The sequence below is a fragment of the Carcharhinus amblyrhynchos genome, chromosome 11, assembly GCF_965287045.1.
Source record: "Carcharhinus amblyrhynchos chromosome 11, sCarAmb.v2.hapA, whole genome shotgun sequence".
Taxonomy (NCBI): domain Eukaryota; kingdom Metazoa; phylum Chordata; class Chondrichthyes; order Carcharhiniformes; family Carcharhinidae; genus Carcharhinus; species Carcharhinus amblyrhynchos.
In genome coordinates this window covers 43,789,621-43,815,382 of record NC_137334.1, presented here as the reverse complement: position 1 = coordinate 43,815,382, position 25,762 = coordinate 43,789,621, and the positions used below count along the sequence as shown (strand labels likewise).

At 40.6% G+C, this 25,762-nt stretch overlaps 1 protein-coding gene across 7 annotated transcripts in view; it reads right to left on the bottom strand.

Moving 5' to 3' along the window:
• atf2 (activating transcription factor 2) overlaps positions 1–25,762 on the bottom strand; it is a 144,680-nt gene that overhangs the window by 85,552 nt on the left and 33,366 nt on the right. For 6 of the 7 annotated variants that reach the window (XM_080198947.1, XM_080198946.1, XM_080198945.1 and 3 more), the window contains 2 exons: positions 14,667–14,736; positions 13,275–13,371 (listed from right to left, as the gene is read on the bottom strand). In XM_080198947.1, the coding sequence (XP_080055073.1) occupies positions 13,275–13,371; positions 14,667–14,714 (145 nt within the window). In that variant the 5' untranslated portion in view covers positions 14,715–14,736. Of the gene's footprint in view, positions 1–13,274; positions 13,372–14,666; positions 14,737–19,227; positions 19,276–25,762 lie in introns of those variants that run through there. The other variant, XM_080198948.1, reaches the window with a different exon arrangement.

Genomic DNA, 25,762 nt, shown 5'->3' with positions numbered 1-25,762 from the left:
AAGCCTCTTCAGACCATATTTGGAATATTGAGAGTAATTTTGGGCCCCGTATCTAAGGGAGGATGTGTTGGCCTTGGAGAGGATCCAGAGCAGGGTCTTGAGAATTATCCTGGGAATGAAAGGCTTGATATATGAGGAGCATTTGAGGACTCTGGGTCTGTACTCAATGGAGTTTATAAGGATATGGGGGGATTTAATTGAAACTTAGAGTACTGAAAGGCCTGGCCAGGCATGGAGATATGTTTCCATTAGTGGAGAGATTAGGGACCGAGGATGTAGAGTCAGAATAAAAGGGACAACCCTTTAGAACTAAGGTGAGGAGGAATTTCTTCATTCAGAGGGTGGTGAAAATGTGGAATCCATTGCCACAGAAGGCTGTAGAGGCTAAGTCACTGAATGTATTTGACAGAGGTAGATAGGTTTTTGAGTAGTAAGGAGATCAATGGTTATGGGGAAAAGCTGGGAGGATGGTGTTGAGAAACATATCAGCCATGATTGAATGGTATAGCAGACTCAATGGGCTGAATGGTCTAATTCTGCTCCAATATCTTATGGTCTTATCAGTAAAAATTGTGTCACAGGTGAGCAAGCTCATAAAAAAAGCAAACCAAGCACTGAGTATTTCTAGAGATAGAACTGAAAAGTGGAACATTATGTTAACCTATATGGCAATTGCACTTGAGAGCATGCAGTTCTGGTCGCTGTATTATAAAAAAAGATTGAGGCACCAGAGAGGGTGCAGAGATTTAGAAGAATGATATCAGAAATGTAGGGGTTTACATATCAGGAAAGGACTGACACGGCTGCGTCTCTCTTGAAAAAAGATAGCTGAAGTGTGACATAATTGAGGTATTTAAAATTATGAAAGGTTTTGATAGAGTTGAGGTAGAAAGAATGTTTCCTCTTGTGGGGAAAGAGCATAACTAGAGGCCATCAACATAAAATAGTCAACAGGAAATCCAATAGATAATTCAGAAGAAACTCTTCATTCAAGGCATGATAACAATGTGAAATTTGATACCAGAGAGTGGTTGAAAGGGGAAACTAAACAATTATATGAGGGAGAAGGGAGTAAATGGTTACAATGGTAGATTTAAAGCAAAGAAGATAGAGAAGGCTTGAGTGAAGCATAAACATTGATATGGGAGTGGTTGGGTCAAATGGCCTGTTTCTGTGCTCTATATCCCATGTAATCATCATACAACACAAAAGTAAATTATAATAATCATCTGATGTTATTATAAATAAGTAATAAACACTTCTCTAAAAACTGAACTGCAAAATACTATTCTCATGAAAAATAATCTGAAGTTGCCGTGTAATGGTTTAAATATTTGCACAGCAATGAAAAGGTTCATCAAGAAACCTGTAAATTGAATATTGTGCTGATGAATATTACTGACTAATAATACTGACTAGCATCAACTGTTTTTCCAAAATCAGCAACATATTTATCATTAAACTGTATTCTTTAAAAGGACCGAGAGCAGGTTTTCTACACAATCCACAAAAGAGCCGAAAAAGTACATGCTGTTCTAGTGTTGAGAAATTTAGTATATCGCATTGTGCATTTTCAATATTAACTTAATGCCCTGTCCACAGGAATCTTTATCAGCACCAGATTTTGCCATATGCAATTTCTAATAAATTGTCACTTAAAACAAAATCATTCAAGTGATTTTGCACAAATTTACTAATTGCTGTCAAATAGAGCAAAGATAGGGGAGCAAATTTGGAGATAAGTTACAAAAATGTGTGTGAACAATGAAGTAGTGATAATGGAAAACTTCAATTTTCCTACTGTAGACTGGACTGGTAGCAGGTTAGTAAGAAAAAACTTTTTATATTGTAACTTTGACCTCAAAATGTCCCAAAGCATGATACAGTTAATGGAGTATTTTTGAAGGTAGTCACTGTTGTGTGTTTGTAATGGGGAGGAATTCCCAAAACGTGTTCAAGAATATTTTTCTTGATCAGTGTGTTTCCAGCCAAGGATGAAGGAAGCAGTGCTGGACCTGATTTAGAAATGAAGTGAGACAAATGGAGCAGGTTTCATTGGGCCAACATTTAGGCAATAATCATCAGGTTTAGAATTGGACAAGGAACAAACAACTGGAGCAAGACTAACTTCAGTGAGCTGTCAACAGATCTTTGTCAGGTGGGTTAGGATTTTAAAAATGGTACGTAAAACAATAATTGAACAATGGGGGGCCTTCAAACAGGAGATGGTTCAAATACAGGCATATTCCCTTGTTAGGAAAAGAAAGGACATCATTGCCAGTGTTCCCAAGATGACTAAAGATATCAAATAAGACAGAAGAAATCTTATAACAAATGTAAGATTCATAATAGTGGCAGAATACTAATATGAATAAACAAAGTACAGATCTAAAACAAGGAAGGGGGGGTAAGAACAAATTATCTGCCAACAAAGAGAATCCAAATGTATTTTATAAACACAAATAGTAGAAGGGTAGTCAAAGGAAGTGTGGGTCTGACTAGGGATCAAAAAGGAGATATTCTTGTGGAGGCAGCGGGCATGGCTGAAGTACTAATTAAGTATTTTTGATCTGTCTTCACTAAAGAAGATGCTATCAAAATAGCAGTAAAAGAGGAGACAACAGTGGGATTGAATAGGTTAAAATTGGATACAGCAAAGGCACTTGAAAAGGTTAGCAGTCCTAAGTAGAAGGTTGCAAATGGCACAAATTTGACGTATCCCAAGTTGCTGAGGAAAAGGGAAAAACACAGAGTCTGGCCAGAATTTTCTTTGCTTCCTTGAATATGGGAATGGTGCCACAGAACTGGAAGATTGAAAATTTTACTCCCCTGGAGAGAAAGATAAAAGAAGGCAACCAAAGACCTGTCAGCTAAACATCACTGGTGAAAAAACTTTTAGCAGCAAGTACCTGAGACAAAATAAGCTGGCATTTGGAAAAGCAACGGCTAATGAGTGAAAATCGGCATAGATTGATAGAAGTATTAGAGGGAATATGAGGAAAAGCTTCTTCGTACAGATAGCAGTGGATGTTTGGAATTCACTGCCTGGTTTGGCGTTGGAGGCAAAGCTCTCAACCAATTTAAAAGGTACCTGGATTGGCACCTTAAGTGCTGTAACCTGCTGGAAGTGCTGGAAGGTGGGATCAGAACAGACGGCTAGTATTTTTTTCTTCTGGTGGTGGGCTGAATGGCCTCTTCTTGTGCCACAATTCTCTATGGTTCTATTTGTTTAAATAATTTGATTGAGTCCTATAATGAAGGACTGATGAGAATTGTACAGTTGTGTATATGGACTTTCAGAAAGTGTTTGACAAAGTGTATGCTAGACTTGTTTACAAAATTGAAGTCCATGTGATTAATGGGTCTGTGGCAACAAGGATACAAAACAGGCTCAAGTACAGCAAGTAAAGTAGATGGCTGTTTTTCAGACTGGAGGAAGCTACACAATGAGGTATTCAGGACCACTGCCCTTTTTGATATTTACATTAACAACCAGAGTTTTGGTATATTGGGCATAATTTCAAAGTCTGCAGATGATACAAATCAGAAGTGAAATAAGCAATTAGGAAGATAGTAATAGGCTTTGGGAGAAGGTAGATGGACTATTTAATTGGCCAACGATGTAGCAGTGAAATGATACATTTTTCTAGAAAGAAAGAGGAGAGTCAATTTTAAAGGGATTGCAAGTACAGTGACTGGTGATATGTGTAAACAAATCATTGAAAGTGGTAAGACAAGTTCAGACAGCTGTTAAAATTGGGGATCCATGGCTTTATTAAGAGGGGCAGAGAGTATGAATGTAAAAAAGTTATGTTAAACTATTATAACACATGGTGAGGCCTTAGCTGGAGCAGTGTGCTCAATTATACGTATCAGTGAAAATCATAACTAGTGTTTTGAAGAATAAGTAAAGAACGTTTTTAGTGGCAATAGGATCAGTAATCAGAAGGCACTGATCATGGTCATGTGATTTGAAATACATTGCATGAAAGGGTGGTGAAAGCAGATTCAATTGTAACATTAAAAAGAGAATTGGATAGACACTTGAAGGGAAAAAGTGTTGCATTACTTTGATGAAATGGCAGGAGGGTGCCATTTCTGTCCTGGATACTTCACAAAAGAGCCAATTCAAGTACAGCGGATTAAATAGCCTCTTTCAGTCTTGTGTCATTGTTTGATTCTAGGCAACTCTGAAATGTTGCCTAGTGCATTAACAAGTTCCAATGAATATAACAACAACTGACAAATGCCAATGCAAAAGACAAGATTTTAAGGCAACTTCAGTGAATTTTGTTTTAATTTCAAATTTTCATGTTAGAAACACTAAAATGGACCTTAGAGGCTCCTCAGAAACGTAAGTTTATTTTTATGAGGTGATGACAGTAAGAAATAATGGCCTAAGTGTGAGGAAAAATTATATTCTTCAGAATTTTTTCAATATCACTGTCATACATTGTGAAACAAGCTCCTGTTTGTATGGGTGTGACTGGTTAATTGAACTGAAGACAGTAAGACTGCAAGAAATCAAAACATCAATAAGAGTTGGGCGTGAAAGCAAATGGAAATGAATAAAACTAAGCTAGAGTATCATGGGGGCAGCATGAATAGGAATTTACATTAGGCAGTGATTTTAAAATTTGTTGTATTTCAAAAGGAACATTTATTAAACAGTGGTGGGTAGCTTTATTAGTATGAAATAGAATGGGTACAATAGCAAGAAATGTTCTCGCATCAGAAGATGTAGAATCCACATGGGTGGAGGGAAGAAATAAGGGAAAGAAGACACAGGTTTGAGTATATTACAGGCCACTACACTGTAGGACGGAGAATAAATCCAGGTCAGAAACAATGTTGTGGAACTTAAATAAAGGTAAGTATAAAGGAATGAGAGCAGAGTTGGCTGGAGTGGACTAGAAAAGGAGTTGAGCAGCACTGGCAGACATTAATGAAAATAGTTTATGACTCACAACAAAGATGCATCCCAGTAAGGAAGAAGGATTCTAGAAAGGGGATAAATCAAGCATAGCTAACCAAGGAAGTTAAGGATAGTATTAAATTGAAAGAAAAAAAACATATAATGTGGCAAAGATTAATCGTAAGCCAGAGGATTGGAAAAGTTTTTGAAAAACCAGCAAAAGATGACCAAAAAATAATAAAGGAAGAAGATAAACTGAGGGTGAACTGGCAGATAACATAAAAGCTGACAGCAAGAGCTCTTTAAATATATAAAAAGGGAGAAGCCAAAGTGAACATAGGTCCCTTAGAGAACGAGACTGAAGAAATAATAATGGAGAACCAGGAAATGGCAGAGGAGTTAAATAAATACCTTGTGCCTGTCTTCATGGTGGAAGACACTAATTACATTCCAAAAACACTATATAATCAAGGGCAGAAGCAGGAGAAGGAAATTAAATACAATAACTATCACAAGAGAAAAAGCATTATGGAAACTAAAGGGCTAAAGGCCAATACATCTGGACATGATGAGTTGCATCCCAGGATATTAAAGGTATTACAGAAATGGTGGATGCAGTGGTAGTAATCTTCCAAAAATCCTTAAATTATGGAAAAAGTTCCAGAGGATTGAAGAACTGTCAATGTCCTATTATTATTCAAGAAGGGAGGGAGACAAAAAAACCAGGTAACTATAGGCCAGTTAGCTTAACTTCTGTAATTGGGAAAATGTTAGAATCCATTATAAAGGATGTAATAGCAGAGCATTTACAATTGCATAACAGAATCAAGCAAAGTTTGCATGGCCTCTTGAAGGGGAAATAATTTTAAGTCATCATAACAAATTCAAGGGTAGGTTGTGTCTCACAAACCTTATCGAGTTTTTTGAAAAGGTGACCAAAGAGGTGGATAAGGGTAAAGCAGTTGACGTGGTGTATATGGATTTTAGCAAAGCGTTTGATGAGGTTCCCCATGGTAGGCTACTGCAGAAAATGCAGATGCATGGGATTGAGGGTGATTTAGCAGTTTGGATCAGGAATTGGCTAGCTGATAGAAGACACTAGTGGGGTGCCCCAGGGGTCGGTGCTGGGGCCTCAGCTATTTACCATTTATATAGATGATCTGGAGGAGGGAACCGAGTGTATGGTGTCGAAATTTGCTGATGACACCAAGATTGGTGGAATGCCAAATTGGGCGGAGGGTGTGGAGAGTCTGCGGAAGGATCTAGATAGGCTGGGTGAATGGGCTAGGAACTGGCAAATGGAATTTAATGTTGGCAAGTGCGAGGTGGTCCACTTTGGTAGGAATAATGGTAGGAAGGACTATTACTTATGTGGCGAAAAACAGCAGCAGGCGACGGTGCAGAGGGACCTCGGGGTCCTTGTGCATGAGTCGCAAAAACCCAGCCTGCAGGTGCAGCAGGTGGTCAGGAAGGCTAATGGGATGCTGGCCTTCATAGCGAGGGGGATTGAATATAAAAGTAGGGAGGTCTTGCTGCAGCTGTATAGGGCACTGGTGAGGCCGCAGCTGGAGTACTGTGCGCAGTTTTGGTCGCCGCACTTACGCAAGGATATTTTGGCCTTGGAGGGAGTGCAGAGGAGGTTTACTAGGCTAATACCGGAGTTGAGGGGGTTGAGCTATGAGGAGAGGCTGAATAAACTAGGCTTGTACTCGTTAGAGTTTAGAAGAATGAGGGGAGGTCTCATTGAGACATATAAGATGATGAATGGGACGGATAGGATAGATGTGGAGAGACTCTTCCCGCTCAGAAAGGACAGTAGGACTAGGGGGCACAGCCTCAAGATAAAGGGGGGGGGTGGTTTAGAACAGAGTTGAGGAGGAACTTCTTCACTCAAAGGGTGGTGAATCTCTGGAATTCTCTGCCCGTTGAAGTGGTGGAGGCTGCCTCGCTAAATATTTTTAAGACGCGGGTTGATGGGTTTTTGATAAGCGAGGGGATCAAGGGTTATTGGGAGAGGGCAGGAAAGTGGAACTGAGCCACGACAGATCAGCCATGATCTTATTGAATGGCAGGGCAGGCTCGAAGGGCTAGATGGCCTACACCTGCTCCTATTTCTTATGTTCTTATAATTGAGAGATCGGAAATGGATGGGGCAGAGTAGTAAGTTTACTTTCATAATTAAAAAGCCATAAAGTAATGTGAAAGATTGGTAAATTCTGGAAAAGGAACTTCTAAAGGACTGCAGAAACTGTTGTGGAAAATCAAAGATAAAAGACATAATTAAAGAGGAATTGAAGACTGAGTTTGCGGCGAGGCGATTCTGACAAGACAGCATGTACTGGGGTCAGACCCGTAAACACCAGCTGCCACTACTCTCAGAACAGTGTTTTTGTCTGCAAGGATTTTGATACAATCTGTGGCTTCTCGGCCTTTTGACTAAGATTAAGCGTTGGACCAAGCCCAAGATAGGGTGCGATGCCTTATCTTGTTAGCTTAGGTCTTGTTTGTCTGTCTTGTGGGGACCATGAATTGGATTCAATTTGAATTTGGTTTTCCACTCAAACAAGGAGATTGACTTAGGTCAGCTCGGTCCACTCCGCATGTTGGCTTTGTAACTTTAAGACTGGAATAAAAATGTTTTAAAAAGCTGTGGTTTTTCAGTGTCAAACGAGAGGGGAGGAAAAGTCTGTATAAGATTTCCCTATGGCAGCAATACATTTAAGTACTACTGTAATTTTTTTTATAGCTTAAAAATATATAAGGATGTTTGCCATCAAAATGGGGTTTAGCTCTACTTATTTTTATGAAACGTTTACAGAAATACTGTTAACTGTATAAAGGTGTTTGTGTGTCTTTAAATATTATGTTCTTCTTTCTTAGATAGATTGGAGACTTGAGCTCAGAAATAATAGATGGGAGTTTAATCCAGATAAATGCGAGATGATGTATTTTGGAAGATCAAATTTAAGTGTAAATTATATTGTAAATAGCAAAATCCTGAGGAACATTAACATAGCGGGATCTGGGTGTGCAGGTCCACAGTTTCCTAAAAGTGGCAACACAGCAGGCCAAGGCTATTAAGAAGGCATGTGGCATGCTTGCCTTCATCAGCCAGGGCACTGAGTACAAGAGTTGGGAAATCCTGATGCAGCTATATAAAATCTAGGCTGCATTTGGAGTACTGCATACAGTTCTGGTCACCACACTACCAGAAGGACATGGAAGCCTTGGAGAGAGTGCAAAGAAGGTTCACCATGATGCTGTCTGGTCTTGAGAATGTTGACTATGAAAAGAGATTGAACAACTAGGATTGTTTTTACTAGAAATACAGAGGCTGAAGGGAGTCCTGGTAGAAATCTACAAAATTATGGGATGCACAGACAGGGTGGACAGTCAGAGGCTTTTTTCTAGGATGGAAGTGTCAACTACAAAGGGGCACAATTTCAAGGTGAGGGAGAGGGGGTGGGGGGGGGGAGTTTAAGGGAAATGTGCAGGAGACATTTTTCACAGAGTATTGTGTGCCTGGAACATGCTGCCAGAGGTGGTGGTGGAAGCAGGCACATTAGTGATATTTAAGAGGCATTTAGATGGATATATGAGTATGGAGGGAATAGAGAGATATGGACCAAGTAAGCGCAGAAGGTTTTTTTTAGTTTAGTTAAGGCATCATGATCAGCACAGGCTTGGACGGCCATAGAGCATTTACCTGTGTTGTACTTCTCTTTTCTCTTTATTTTGATATGTTTTAAATATAATATTTAAAACCTTCAGTAGTGGTCTGAAATGTTCTCCTGACTTCAGATACCTCCTGATAATATGCAAATCATTGTGGCTGCTTGTTCAAATCTTTCTTTGGAACTTGGGCACTTAATCAGCTGTTACATAACATAAGGAAATACACTCTGCAGGGTTACAACAGAACTTAAATTTGTGAAAATACATTTAAAGTTAATCTAATTCAGATTGGATTTTTGAAAACTTATTTCTGAACCATAACTTAGTGTAAGATTACACAGCACAAATACAGCATAAGAATGCCTATCAGTTGACAACTGCACTTACAAGGTCCAGAATTTCTTGGAATAGCGATGAATGTCATGAAACTTTATTGTTTCATGCCCTTATCTAAGCCAATGGTTTATCCTATCAATTAACTAATTAAGCAGATAAATATTGGCATGATCAAAGTCATGGAATTATGAATTTCAAATCTTTCAATGGCACATTAGTTTGGACAATATTCAAGTCCCCTGTTACTTTTGTTTAGTAGGCATTGGGCTCCTTTCATAAACTATTGAGAGATTATGGGCAGGTGGGATGTTCCGGCCATACTCACCCCGAAACCAGATGGACTTTCCATGGTCTGCCCCTCGCCCAATAGGATTCCCGTGGCGGGTGGAACAGGAAAATTCATCCCAAGATGTCAGTACAAAGAACTCCGTTCCAAAATTGAACAGAAACCCAAGAGAGCAAGCATTTTAGTTTTACCAATTCATCCTGTGGTTTAATCCTTTAAGGACTAGAGGAGACCCTCAATAGAAAGTTTAAGTATTTTCTTGTGCTAATGTGGAGCCAGGAGGAGCAAAAGTACTTACTTCTCCATGCTGCAAAAATTGGCCTGCACTTTCACTCTCTCATTTGCCTGCAGCTTATTTACCCAACCCTGAATCTAGATGAGAGCCCCTGTAGCCATTAGTGACCCGAAGCTGGTTGTGAAAACTGGTAGGTTGTCTCAAGAGGCCATACAGTCACTTTCACTTGCTGGAATTAATCACAGAAGACCAAATTTCAGGCCAGTCCCATGGCAAATGCACCAACTGTTCCAGCCTAAAAAATTCTCGTATACTTATTCATTGATATAATCAGTGTCCTACATTATTCACTCAACGTACACTAAATTTTACACACATCAATTTTAACTAAAAATACATTTTAGTAAATTATTTGGAATTCAGGAATTCAAATACATTTAACCTCTGCGCTCAAAAGGCCCTCCTGACCCTCTCTTGTCCTCCTAACTCCCTCCCATTCATTAGCCCTCCTAATCCCAGAATCGTTCATCAGGAATAAAAGATTTATTAATAGTGATTAGAGTCTGTTTGGTAGTTGTGCTATTTAATCTACTTAAAGGAGGAAACCCTAAAAAATAAACAATTACTAATGATGTTCACTACACCACCTAATAAAGACCCTTGAAAAGCAAAAGTTAGCCCTGAAAATCAAATGTTTGTCATTGACAAAATTTGACTTGTTTTATTTCCTCAAAAAAATCCTTAATTTAACTGCGTAATTATGTTGAGTCCAAGTGACTGCAATGAGAAAACCAGCATAATTCCTGACTATTTGTAATTGCCATTAGGCCAAGATAATATATAGTTCATGGTTTTTGCAAAAGTATTGGCACAATATTGACAAGAATAACTTTTGTGCTCAGAAACAAAATGAATGATAGACATGCAAAGGACATTCTGAGCCATTGTTACAAGATGGTGCCCTTAACAAACAACATTTGACTACACTACTTCATCCCCTGCTTCTTGCAGGAACTACTTCATTCTCCCAGTTTCTCCACCTCTTGTCACATTTATTCAAATGATGCAAATTTCCACAGTCGTTCTTTCAGTATGCCTTCCATTTTCCTCAACTGAGAAATTCCCTCATTGGGATTGACAAGGCTCTCCACACAGATATATTTCACTAATTTCTGCACTGACCCCTTCCACCCTTCTGTCCAAAAGCATGATGGGGCTCTCCTCATCCTCACCTTCCATCCCACCAGCCTTAGTATTCAACGTCATTTACGCTACCTCCAGTGTGATGCCACCACCAAACATATCTTCCCGTCCTCACCTTTCAACGATCCTAAATCATCCCTCGCAGGAGCTGCAACCTTCCATTCACCTTCTCCCAAAGACCTGAAACACCCCTCCCAATTTACCAATTTACTTGTACTTCCCTCAGTTTAGTAAACTGTATCCACTGGTCATGATATCAAATGATGGCCAAATGCAAACAATAGCCCCTTTGCATTTGTTCACTCTGCTGTCATAGAACATAGAACACTACAGCACAAACAGGCCCTTCGACCCACAAGTTGTGCCGATCATATCCATACCCACCAGGCCATAGAACTATCTGTAACCCCCAATCCCATTAAATCCCATATACTCATCCAGAAGTCTTTTAAAAGAACCCAGCGAGTTCGCCTCTACCACCACCGACGGCAGCCAATTCCACTCACTCACCACCCTCTGAGTGAAAAACTTACCCCTGACATCTCCTCTGTACCTGCTCCCCAGCACCTTAAACCTGTGTCCTCTCGTAGCGACCATTTCAGCCCTGGGAAATAGCCTCCGAGAATCCACCCTATCTATTCCTCTCAACATTTTATAAACCTCTATCAGGTCGTCTCTCAACCTTCGTCTCTCCAGGGAGAAGAGACCCAGCTCCCTCAACCTATCTTCATAAGGCATACCTCCCAATCCAGGCAACATCCTTGTAAATCTCCTCTGCACCCTCTCAATAGCTTCCACATCCTCCCTGTAGTGAGGCGACCAGAACTGCGCACAGTACTCCAGAGTACTGCAGAGTGATGATGTGGAGATGCCAGCACTGGACTGGGTTGAGCACAGTAATAAGTCTCACAACGCCAGGTTAAAGTCCAACAGCTTTATTCAGCAGCACAAGCTTTCAGAGTGTCGCTCCTTCTTCACCTGAAGGAACGACACTCCAAAAGCTCGTGCTTTCAAATAAACCTGTTGGACTTAAACTGGTGTTGAGACTTTCTACTGCTCTCTGTTGTCCACATGACCCTGAAATTCCTGTCCTTTGTCATTTCAATTTTCGACCTTACTTCCACTCTGATGCTTCTGTCCTTGGCCTGCTAAAGTATTGTAACGAAGCTCAATGCAAGATGGAGGAAGAGCACTGAAACTGGGCACTATAGCATTCTGAACCCAACACGGAGGTCAATAATTTTAGGTCATAACCTATGCCTCCATCTTTATGTTTTTTTATGGTTTAATTTTTCTTGTTTTTTTTTAATCCCTTCTACTTTGCATTCAGACAGTTGCTATCCAGTCATTCTTTACTTTATCCATAATCACACCTTTTGAACCATGGCACTTTTTGCCATTTATTCTCTCCTGTTTTCCACTCTGTAACATACCTTCCCTCTTGTAATTCGTCACCCCTCCCTCTATAATTATAACTTCTGGGCTCCCCAGCATCAGATTTGGGGGATACACTAAAGATGTACTGGGAAATCTCTCAAGAAAGTAGCTCACAGTTAAGTACTCGCATAGCAGTTGTGTAAACTTCTTCTGGGCAATTGAACTGCACTGTGAACCATCCAAAAATGTGATATCACAAAACTCGAATGGTTCCATCTGTGTTATACCAATAGTTACTCCTAAACAGTTAGGAGATTAAAACATTAACTTCTGGGTGAATACTGTAAAGACCAACGGGGCTCCCCCCACCCCCATACCTCCAAACTCCCAGAGACCCCCAAAACAACTCTCAACCAGCCATCCAGCCCACAACTCCACATGGGATTTCCCCCAACCACATGGGTAGAATCACAAGAAACCCATAGGGCCGCTCCAACACAGCACCATCAACCCAGTTGGAACCCCTCCTTACCTTAATGTCCAGCACCCCTCTGACCCCGATGTTTGACAGCCCCCACCTTTCGCCCAACGTGCGACATTCTCTAGTGGATGTCCATCCACTAACCTTCTCCTTGGCTTTTCAATTTTAATTGGACATTTAAATCTGCCCTTTCAATTTTAATCAGGCATTTCAATTTAATTGCTTCATGGCAGCTAGTGCCATAAAACAGGGGGCATGTCCTCCTTCAATCCAATTCTGCTGCACCTCGCCACTGGGCCTCAAGAACAGCTGTGTTGCTTGGATCTCGCCTGGCCCAAGTGATTGGCATTCCAAGGAATTTATGATCCATAATATTTCTAATTTTCTTCAGCTTACTGAAAGCTCACAGACCTGAAATGTTAACTACTTTTTCTCCCCACAGATTCGCCCTTACCTGCTGAATAATAACAGAAAATGTCGGAACTAAAACAGCAACACCTGGTATGGTTTTACGTTCTGTATACTTAACCAGTTTTAGTTAACAATGCTGATGCAGAAAAGACTTGCATAATTAAGCTAAGCGCAATACACTGTTTGCAAAAGTGCCTTTTCCATACAAGTCAATCATTAAAGCGTTTTTGTACAAAGTATTGAGATATTGCAATATTTTAAGTAAGGCTTCCTTTTTGAAAATACATATTTAATGAATATTTCATTACCTTTGAGTTTAGATCCCAGAGTATAGAGAAAAGAAATAGATAATTACCAGCCACTATGACACTGTCATTACGTGCTGGACCAAACTTTAATGTCATCTCATGTTTGTGCTTGTGAACAGCCAAGTGATCCTCATTCGTGAAGCGCTGCAACAACAGTTATTTGGATCATAAACCACAAGTATTATCAATAGGCTCTATTAATAATTTTGTATAAGTAAACATTACATTTTTTTTCATATTTTTCCTTCTGCACAGAAAAAAGAAAACTCAATAATTTTGACAAGAAAATAATGCTCAAATTTTCAAAACTGAGCAAGCATGGTGTTCCTCTTTTCCACATCTGTCATGCTCTGGCATCTCTGAACAGGTCTGCCAGTTAAAAAGAATTACATTTATATAGCACCTTTCAAGATCACCAGACATCTCAGGGCATTTTGCAGCCCATTAAGTACTTTCTGAAGTATTGATATTGTTGCAAGGTAGGAAACATGGCAGCCAATTTGTGCACAGCAATATTCCACAAACACAAGATATGACCAGATAGTGTGTTTCTGTGATATTGATTGATAAATATTGGTCAGGGCACAGCAAGCTTCAACAAGCTTCCACAAACACATAATACTAATCAGATAATCTGCTCTTGTGATATTGATTAAGTGATAAATATTAGCCAGGACATTGACAATAATGCCCGGTTCTTCCAAGACATACTGCATTGGGTTTGTTTAGGTTCACAAGAGGATGCATCTCAAAAAGACAGCAGTTCCAACAGTGCTCAGAACAACATTGGAGTATCAGTCCAGATTGTTGTGCATAATTTCTAGATTTGGACCTAACCTATAACTTTCTGATTCAGAGGCAAAGATGCTACCAACTAAATTATGACTGACACAATTAAAGCACCAATTAGTCCAGAACTATGGGTAGTTTATGGAGTGAAAAGAGGCTTGTTAGAAGCCAAATCATACAAACTAAAAATTATTTCCCCAGTACTCTTACAATCAAAGATTTCCATCCCAACTGTTTTGAGTTGAATCCAAAACTAGGTGTCAAAAAAGAAACAGTATTTTAACATGATCTTGGTATTACTTAGTTTTAACTCAAGTGTAAACTCCTTTTGTTGAAACATGCAACAGTAGAAATCAGAAGACTCACTGCCACAGACAGGAGACACAGTAAGAAGTCGCACAACACCAGGTTAAAGTCCAACAGGCTTATTTGGCAGCAAGAGTCACTAGTTTTCGAAGCACTGCCATGAAAGCCCCATTTCTGCAGGCTCTCAAACATGTTAAACAAGAAAACTTCACCATTTTTGCCCTGTATTATCCTATTTACTGTGAGAATAAATCACACTGCCAAACTACTTTTACACTTTCCAGCTTCATACACTTAAACATACAAATCGCACACAAAAATGGAATCGAAGTGTGTTGTATTACCTGGCCGCATCCAGGAGCGGTACAAACAAAAGGTTTATCATCACTCATGTTCAGTAGATCCTCGTTTCACCTGCATTAACAATTAAATGCATAATTTTTTAAAAATCCAAGGAAAACGTCTCAATCTAATTACTGTCAAATTGTAGTCACATTATGCAGAGGCTGTGTCATAATTGTAGTGGCACTAGACTGGTAATCCAGACGCCAAGACTCAGTTCCAATCCCACCATGGCTAGTGGTGGAATATTAATTCAATAAATATCTGGAATTAAAAGTCTAATGATGACTTTGAAACCATTGTCAATTGTTGTAAAAAGGTATCTGGTTCAGTAATGTCGACAGGGAAGGAAATCTGTCGTACTTATCTAAATGGCAGCACAATGGTAAGTACTGGTGCCTTACAGCGCCAAAGACCTGAATTCGACTTCAGCCTTGGGTGACTGTGAGAAGTTTGCACGCTCTCCCTGTGTCAGCTCCGGCTTCCTCCCACAATCCAAAGATGTGCAGGTTAGGTGGATTAGCTATGCTAAATTGCCCCTCAATGTCCCAAGATGTATAGATTGGACGATTAGCGGGATAAATATGCGAGGTTATGGGGATAGGACAGGGTATGGTCATGTGTAAGATGCCCTGTCAGAGGGTTGGTACAGACTCAATGGGCCAAATGACCACCGTCTGCAGAGTGTGGCTTCCATGATTCTATGTGACTTTAGGCCCTCAGCAATGTAGTTGACTAAGGGGATGTTCCTTCACTACAGTGGTTCACACCACTGCCTTTCAAGAGCAATTAGGGATGAGCAAAAAAAAAAAATGCTGGTATAGCCAGCTATGCCCACATGCCATGAATGAATTAGGGGAAAAAAACTTTTGTGCTATTGACTCAATTGGAATGAGGAAGTCAATTAAAATTGCAGAAAGGCCTCACTGCTTATAAAGTGAGGAGACTCCATTCCATCAATGTATGCTAGATTTGAAATTATCCAGTCAGAAGTGAAAATGAAATTTTCTAACTCAATGTGTTGTTGAAATATATGCCCCAATTTTTTTTTGTTATAAATATTTGTTATAAACCTCGGGGTCCTTGTGCATGAATCGCAAAAACCCAGCTTGCAGGTGCAGCAGGTGGTCAGGAAGGCGAATGGGATGCTGGCCTTCATAGCGAGGGGGATTGAATATAAAAGTAGGGAGGTCTTGCTGCAGCTGTATAGGGCATTGGTGAGGCCGCAGCTGGAGTACTGTGTGCAGTTTTGGGCGCCGCACCTGCGCAAGGATATTTTGGCCCTGGAGGGAGTGCAGAGGAGGTTTACTAGGCTGATACCGGAGTTGAGGGGATTGAGCTATGAGGAGAGGCTGAATAAACTAGGCTTGTACTCGTTAGAGTTTAGAAGAATGAGGGGAGATCTCATTGAGACGTATAAGATGATGAATGGGATGGATAGGATAGAGGTGGAGAGACTCTTCCCGCTCAAAAAAGACAGTAGGACTAGGGGGCACAGCCTCAAGATAAAGGGGAGGCGGTTTAGAACGGAGTTGAGGAGGAACTTCTTCACTCAAAGGGTGGTGAATCTCTGGAATTCTCTGCCCGTTGAAGTGGTGGAGGCTGCCTCGCTAAATATTTTTAAGAAGCGGGTTGATGGGTTTTTGATAAGAGAAGGGATTAAGGGTTATGGGGAGAGGGCGGGAAAGTGGAACTGAGCCACGACAGATCAGCCATGATCTTATTGAATGGCGGGGCAGGCTCGAAGGGCTAGATGGCCTACTCCTGCTCCTATTTCTTATGTTCTTATGTTCTTATTCAGTTCAGCCCAATCTTTAATTCTGCAAACTGGGATTCATTGATGGGTACATTCACAGGTGTGTTTCATTCATGGGTACCTGTTTCCCTGATTTATTTGGTATAAATGAGTAACTAATTAAGCATGTAGAATTATTTAAGCATTGTACAGAAGGTTGCATTGTCAAAATAGATACAACAGGAATAAAGGAACTTAGAGAATGGGATCAAATCTTTCCTGGCAGTGGGAAGGTAACTGTGGAAGTTACTAGGTCAATTTCCTTTCTCTAAGAATGCAGATACTAAAGTCAAGAAAATGGAGGGAAGAGTGAGTCAGAGACAAATAATTTGAGGGTGAGGCAAGAGCGGAAATCCGAAGCAAAGTTGATTACATTTTTCAGTTTATGGTTATAGAAGAAACAGCACTGATTCAGTCACCAAAATGCATGGAAAAAGTAGTGAGGCAGAGGATCTGATTAGCACTGGAGGAAAGAAAATTGAACATATCCCATGAAAAGGCAAGCATGGCTAGAATCCATACAGATTTCCGTAACAGCTTTCATTTGTCGAAAGCGAGTGGAGTTAAAAGAGAAATTGTTCAACGGGAGAATGAGTTCAATCACTGAAGAGGATAGGGGCTGTTTGGGTCTTTCAAAAGGAAGAAATGGGGGCCCTCAACTTTCCTCATGGGGAGGGGGGGGGCAGAGAGAAGAAAGAAGGTATAGAGAAAATGAACATGTGTATTCAGAGACTTACTGTGTGGATGTGGCCCCTTTCAGAAGACGTTCACATGATCACTCCATGACATGGAGAAGAGTTGAGATGAAAAAAAAAATCAGTTGTATAGAGTAAAAACAGGCTGAAAATATGTTCCTATAAGGACAGTCCTGTTTACAGATCTTGAGAAGAAACTAAAAGCCAGCTGTGAGAGATTGGTGAGAAATGAAAATGAAGGCCAGGAATGGAAAATTTCCATATAAGATGAGGTCAGTGATAGCCTTGGAAACAATGGTTTAATATTTTTTGATGGGATCTCGTTCTGAAGGAAGTAGGAAAGGATGTCAGAGAGTTGCCGTTCAGCCTGTTAGGTTATCAGCTAGGCTTCTACCTAAAAACAAAAGCACCATCCTTGTCAAGAGGTTTGATGACAATATTAGAAATTGACTTAAAGAATGGATTGCTACAAATTCAGAGTTGATATGAGTGAAGGGAACAGAGAATTTGAGATGATAGGTATCATGCCAGTAGTTCTCAATGAAAAGATCTACAGAAGGAAGGAAGGAGGCAAAAAAGGAGGGTTCCAGGTGGAACAAGAATGCTGAAGCTAGGAGAAAGTTTGTTGTGTAGGTGAAGACACTTTGCAAAGAAGCTGATGTCTTAAAGAAGGGAAGCAAGGTGATGAGCTGTAGGGATGGAATTCCAGAGCTTAGAAAACTGTAATAGTAGACACCAATAGTACAGTAATTAAAACAGAATGAAAAGGGCCGGAATGAGATGAGCATGGATATCTAGAAGGATTGTGGAACTAGAGGAGATTAGAGATGGGCTGAAGCCATAGAGTGATTTGAAAACAAGGTGACAATTTTAAGACTGTCATGAACGCTGAGATTTACAGGACAATTATATTTAAAATATCCCCTTTAACTTAAGGAGAAACCAAATGTTCTGTAAAACAGGATGGTGAAGTAATGATAAACACCTAAACTCAGAGACATGCCCCAGTGATCCAGCTGCCATTGAGAGAGAAACTCAATCAGAAATCCATTGAATGGGGTACCGGTTTCAACAGTATCTCACAAGAGAAGGACAAGTGCTGCTTGACATAGAGGCAAAGAAATTCCTTTGTATGGAAGCAGGTGAACTGTTTTTTGTGCTATAGGACGTTGGTGAGAGTTTGGTTGCTGATCAAAAGAAAGGGAACAGAACAGATGGAACTCTTGAAGGTTTAAAGAACAGAAAATCATAAAGGTGTGCCTTGCAGCTGGTAACTGTATCTGGAAATCTAAGTCTGAGCTGAACGATTGTCAAAGGGTGCTGAAAATTCCAACCTGGTGTGGTGGGGAGAAATGAGCCTCAGCCAGCGAGTTGGAAGTGATTGTGCAACTGTTCCTGTGATGCTACGTATCAGTTAGAAATTAAGTGTTTTAAAGAAATGTTTTGTTGCGTAAGTTAGTTAATGCAGAACTTACTTTTTCCTTTAGTTTGGTGCATTAGTTGTTTGTTTGATGTATGTTGATTTTAGGCTGTTTACATAGGAACATACATAGAAAATAGCAGTAGGCCATTTGGCCCTTTAAGCTTGCTCTGCCATTCGTTATGATCACGGCTGATCATCAAATTCAATACCTTGATCCCGGCTTCACCCCCCCCCCCAAACATCACTTAATCCCTTTAGCCCCAAGGGCTATATCTAATTCCTTCTTGAAATCGTAGAATCCCTACAGTGCAGGTGAGGTCTCTCGGCCCATCAAATCTGCACCAACTCTCTGGCACATCATCTCACCCAAGCCCTATTCCAATAACCCCACACATTTCCCATGACCAATTCATCTAACCCGCACATCTTTGGACAGTGGGAGGAAACTGGAACACCTGGAGGAAATTCACACAGACACAGGGAGAATGTGAAAACTCCACATAGACAGACACTTAAGGCCAGAATTGAACTTGAATCCCTGAAGCTGTGAGGCAGCACTGTTAACCACTATGCCACTGTGCTGCCCTAAATTAGATGTATGCTTGTTTCAGGCTGCCACCAGCACACCTATTATGAATTTGTTTACCCACCTCCTTTCCCTGATTGTAATGTGGCCATTGTGTTGGTCTCCAAGCTGTTGCCATCACCACCACAAGGACCGTGGCGCAAAAACCACATTCTCCAGGCAGCCTTCCCTTTGTAAAGGTACAGTCCGTTGTGAGTGCTAACTATTGTGCCACTGTGGCGCCCATCACAAAACATTTTGGCCTCAACTACTGTGTGGTGAATTTCACAGATTCACCATTCAGTGAAGAAATTTCTCAACTCAGCCAAAAAGGTTTAGCCCATATTGTCAAAACTGTGGCCCCTAGTTCTGGACTCCGCACCATCAGGAACATTCTTTCTGAATCTACCCTTTCTAATAATGAATATAATGCTAATCAACATAATCCCAGGACTTAGTCTAATAAATCTTCACTGCAACACTCCATAGCAAGAACATCCTTCCTCAGATAAGGACACCAAAACTGCACACAATACTTTAGACATGGCCTCATTAATGCCTTATACAATCGCAGTAAAACACACCTATTCCTATGCTGAAATCCTCTCGCTAGGAAGGCCAACATACTATTTGCCTTCTCAACTGCCAGCTGTACTTGCACTCTTACTTTCAGCTACTGATGCACAAGAATAGTGTAAGATCTGAGTATCTACCACTCTCAATTTACACCCATTTCTGGTACTGAAGTGGATAACATTACATTTATTCACTGCATTTGCCATTCAGCCTATCCAAATCATGCTGAAGCATCTCTGCATCCTCCTCAAGGCTCACCCTCCTATCCAACTTTGTATCATCTGCAAATCTGGAGATAATACATTGTTCCCTTGTCCTAATTATTAATAAATAATGTGAACAGATGGGCTCCTTGCACATTTCCCTCTGGTACCCCACTATTCACTGCCTGCAAATCAAAATAAGACCCATTTATTCCAACTTTTTGCTTCGTGTCTGCTATCTAGCTTTATATCCATCTCAAGACACTACCCGCAATCCCACGTGCTTTAACTTTACATAGTAATCTGCCATGTGAAACATTGTTGATAGCCTTCTAAAGTCTAAACCACATCCACTGGTTCTCCCTGGTCAACACCACTAGTTTCACCCTCAAAAAATACCAGTACATCTGTCAAGCATGATTTCCTTTTCATAAATCCATGGTAGCTTTGAATATAGCCCTGCCTTCAAAATACTGTGCTATAAAATCTCTGACAATGGACTCGAACACCCATTAAAGGCTGTTAAAGCAAAAGTCTTAAAAAGTGAAATCTCGCCCTTTGGCTCGTTTCTATCAGCCATTTGGGAAATTCATCTCTTTTTAGAAAGTATCGGTCACTACATGGATCAGAACAAAATCAAGACACTGCTTGATTGGAAGGCAATGTATGTCAGGCAACGTAGAGGACATAGGTCAGAAATGCACTCCATGCCAGCAGAGATTATATTCTCTCAACTTGAAAACAGGTATTATAGGCCTTTTGTATATATAAGTAATGTGTCTAACATCTGCTTAATACCCTTTTTCCAAGTTTGATTTGTCCAGAGGCAGCCAGCACCAATAACAGCTGAATTCATAGAAACTAAGATTCAAGATTTTCCTGCTAAATCTAACCAAGAAGTTAATTAACTTACTTGAATCTGAAGTCAGGCATAATTGGAATTCTCCTACACATTCTATTCTTAAGGAACTACTTATCACCACCTCTCCAATCCACCAAACTTGCTTTCCAATCTCTGATGTGGTTCCTGGTCCCACTTAACTGAGAACTACTACAAAACCAGCAGTAACCTGTTGTTGCGTTGCTCTCTCAGCAGGCTCTAATGCCAGAGTTCCAGCAAAATCAGAGTTCCAGCAAGAGTCCCATCCAGAAAGGCAGACTCTAACATAGGTGCTTTAAGGGTCTCTTCTTCCCCCCCCATCCACCAGCCCCCACTCTCCTCCTCTCTCTCCACCACCCCACCCCCCCCCCCCCCAAAAATCCACCAGCCCCCACTCTCCTCTTCTCTCTCTGTCTGTCTCCTCACCACCGCGCCCCCCACCTCCCCCCCGCCAACCATGGCTGGATGATGGTCTGGACTAGGACTAATCGACTTCCTGCTGGAGGCTAGGAGAATCCCAGGAGGCCGTTGATTCAGGCTTTCGGATGTATTTATGTGCAATCAAATTAGGTCTGACCAGGTTCGCGGCCGTTCTGAATAAGAACCTGATCTGGCCAGGTGCAGTGGACCAGGAGACTCGCAATAGAATTGACACCTGCTGACAATCCCCAATGGGTCCTTGTGCCTGATTCACCGAGCCGTTGGGAATCCCAGCTGAGATTAGTCGCTCTGTTTCTTTCTCCACAGATGCTACCAGAGCTGAAGAGTATTTCCAGCATTTTCTGTTTTTATTTCAGATCTCCTGCTTCCATAGTGTTTTGCTTTTGTAGTTAGTGGAAAATCCCCTCTCATTTGGAAAATAATTTGAATTCTATCAAGTCATCCAAATTTTGCGTTGTCAGCTACTCTTTTTCAGTTGCAGAATGTCTTCATCAGGTTAATTTGCAAATGTCAAACACAAACTTTTATGTTTATTTTGCTGTTAACCCAGCGCTGTTCCTGGATCCAATCTGGCAAATCAATTTTATTAGAATTGTTAAAACTGCTTATTCTTAATCAACCTCCTCAATTGTGGGACCAGATGGTGCACCTGCACCAAAAGGAGCACTGCCAGCACCAGGAAAGCCACCTGATGGTCCACCAGCATCCTGATAGAGTTTTGTGATGGTAGGGTTGCAGATCTTCTCCAGCTCATTTTGTTGGTGCTCATACTTACCTTCTTCAGCAGCCTGGTTCTTATCTAGCCACCTGCTAACTTCATTACGTGCCCAAAATCTTCTGCATATCATCATCTTCAACTTTCCCTTTCAGCTTCTCATCCTCAATTGTGACCTTCATGTTGAAAGCGTAAGATTCCAAAGCATTTTTGGCAGCAAATTTTTCACATCTTCAGTTTTGTACTTTTTAGCTTCCTGTACCACACGTTCAATATCTTCCTTGCTCAACAAAATTGTAAGGTAATGAATGAAGATTTATCTTCAACATCAATAGATTCTTGTGGTGCCCTAGAGACAGCAATTGCAATCAAAGGCACTGCAACAATGGCATATCTCTAATAATTTGACTAACATCACGCCCGAGATACTGTTTGACATTCAACAGTCTTAAGTGGTGGAAATTTGGGATTTTTGATTATTTAACACAATAGGATTTGGGGGCAATTTAACTTAAATAGTAACATCCACTTCAATTGAAGTCACATGTAAAGATAAATCTACTATTAGTTATTTTTCAGCTCTGAGACACCAAATCAGATTAATTAAGTGAACATCCACACCCGCTTTGCCAGGATAACCTCATTGTTTGAAGATAGAAGTACGTAGTTATAGGGATTTCTCATTTGGGTGTTGGGAGCTGGTCTAGTTTGTGGCGCAGTTGGACACTCCTCAAAGCTGTTAAGTTGAATGATAATCAGAGGTTAAGCTTGGTATCTAGCAAGGAAACAAAAGGACAAGAAAATACATAAATGGATTTATTTTAGGACTATTGGTTGATGGGTTTTTGATAGGAGAGGGGATTAAGGGTTATGGGGAGAGGGCGGGAAAGTGGAACTGAGCAGCGACAGATCAGCCATGATCTTATTGAATGGCGGGGCAGGCTCGAAGGGCTGGATGGCCTACTCCTGCTCCTATTTCTTATGTTCTTATGACCTCTAGTTTAAGTTCTTAGAATTTTTTGGTAAGAATAGTACATCCCATCTATTAATGGGGAAAGCTTTGTTATTTTGTACAAGTGTTACAGAAATTAATTGAACCAAATCAGCATTCACTATAACCGTTACCAGCAGCACAACGGCAGTTGTTAGCAGTGCTGCCTCACAGCGCCAGGGACCTGGGTTTAATTCCCAGCGTGGAGTCCACACATTTCCCCATGTCTGCATGGGTTTCCTCTCAGTCCAAAAGATGTGCTGGTTAGGTGCACTGGCCATGCTAAGTTCTCCCTGTGTACCTGAGCAGACACTGGAATGTGGCAACTAGGGGATTTTCACAGAATATGTATATATTTGCCGTTTCACATTAAAAATGTTAATTGGTTCTATCTTTCAAATGAGCAGACAGGTGCACTTGTAGGCACACAGAATATTATAAGTCAGGGTGCGCTGTACACACAACAATGAATGATTTGTTACTCCCAAAGTCATGCTATCAGATTACTCTGCACAGATAGTATAAATCATTTTGGATCATAATGGGCACAATCCAAGAAAATATCTACTGTAGGCCTAAAATGAGCAACATGTATTTACAGCTGTTACTTTTATAGAATGCCTTGAGAAATAATTCATTAAAAGAATGCTAATTTGTTTGTCAAGAATTAGGATCTTTTGTTTTTAGTAGAGTTCTGTTTTCTGCAGGAGGCCACTTGCTGCTGATCCTTCAGGCGGTGAAGAATTGTGGAGGATAACACAACAGCATTGACCAGACATATCATGCAAGAGATGCAAATCATACCAGCAAGCAAATTATGTGCAAGATGCTGGAACACAGCAGGAGCTTCACAAAGTGCAAAATAATCGTACCTGTAACAGAAATAATCCTGAGCTGGAGAAAATACTGTCATGAGACTGACTGCCATAACATACTGTATTTGTAAATATCCAGAAACTAGGGGTGGAATTTTATGGGGCTATGGGACAGGGTGAAAGGTGGGAAAGCAGGCAAAATTACATGGGAAGGTATTGGAAGGCACTTGACACCTTCATGCTGCCATTTTGCTTATAGCAGGCAAGGTGCCAGATGGTTGACTTCCAGCAGCCCAATTTAGTCATTTAGATGGCCAATTAAAGGGGTTTTCTCACCTCTGCTTTGCCCACAGAGGGGCACCACAGTAGCAATGATCATCTCCTTGGCATCCGCACCACCTATCTTCAATGATCACACCATACCTTGGCAAACCCTATATGACTGGCCCCAAACCCTACTTACTTTGAGAGTGCACATCCACAGATGCTTCTTCTTCTAGGTACAATCCCAGCATTAGCACTGCTGAGGCTGCTTATCTGCAGACCCTGAAATGCTGCCCCAATCTTGCCCCCACTTTTGGATCCAGTGGCATGTCTCCTACAGCCTCAGAAAAATGCAGCCGAGATCTCTTGTGCTAATTACTTGCTGTTTAACAGGACGCCCAAATATTTACCAACCCAGGATTTAATGTTTTTGATTTTCAAAGTCACTTCTTTCAATTTTGTAGCGAATGCAGAATCTTTCTCGTGTCAATGGCTTTGAGACTGTGGCCACAGAATGCCCAGTGGTCTTAGATTGCCTCAATAATATCATAATTGTTGTTTCACTCTGCCAGATTGAGTAGTTTTTTTTATTGATCCTCACCACCTGAGAAACCCGAAAGAGTATTCTTATTTCATTTCAGCCGTTTCCCTGGCTACAATTAAATCTTCCCCTTGGTGGTAAAATATTGAAGTTGCATTGCAGACAGTTACAGATAATGCATTTTGGTACACCATAGCCAAAAAACTTCAATCACTGGATGCTTGCTGGAGATATTGACATTTCCTGGGACATTCCCATATCTGGGTCCCTAATCTACTACATATTTCGTGTGATTATAATGCCAGCAGGTATAACTGTCAATCTACTGTGCACTTGAGTATTATAGCAAACCTTCTCAAAAGTGTTGAATTGAGATACTGAACTGGATACAAGACTGCAGATAAAAGGGCAGACTACTGCTTTCTACCTAGTATTTATTTTGATTAAAAAAAAATCACTATCAAGAGATATGAATACTTGCTTAAACTATCTGAAGAGTTCCTCCAATGTCTTACTTTCACCGTGCAAATTGTACATCATTGATCACATTTCCCTCCCAGACAACAGGGAATTTGAGAAATCATCCAACTATCAGTCTTACTATTTTTTCCTCTATGTGGATTCAGGCAGTTGCAAGCAGAATGCTCAACTGCTGTTAAACACAATAGGCTTCTTATTCTGTTCTATACTTAGATTTGGGTAGAGAAGAGACTAAAGCAGTGGCAACTCCAATGAGTTGGAACTGGAAGGTGTTGTCTGGTATACAAGATCCTTGTCTCTATAAATAGAAGAACAGAGTACAAAAGCAAGGAAGTTATAGTATGACACTATACAACACTGGTTAGATCGCAACTGGAATAACGTGTTCAATTCTGGACACCACACTTGAGGGAGGATATCAAGGCCTTGGAGAGGATGTGACAGATTGTTACTCGAATGGTACAATGCTGAGGGATTACATTTATGTGGTGAGTAGAAAAACTGATGTTGTGCTCTTTAAAGCAGAGAATGTTAAGAGGAAATTTGAAAGTATTCCAATTACATGGAGTAAATAAGTAGAAACTGTTTCCAGTAGAAGGATGGTCAGTAACAGAAACACAGATTTAAGGTAATTGACAAAATGATCAAAGGTGATCTGAGCAAAAATGTCATACAGCACGTTATGATTTCAACCACACTGTCTAAAAGGACGGT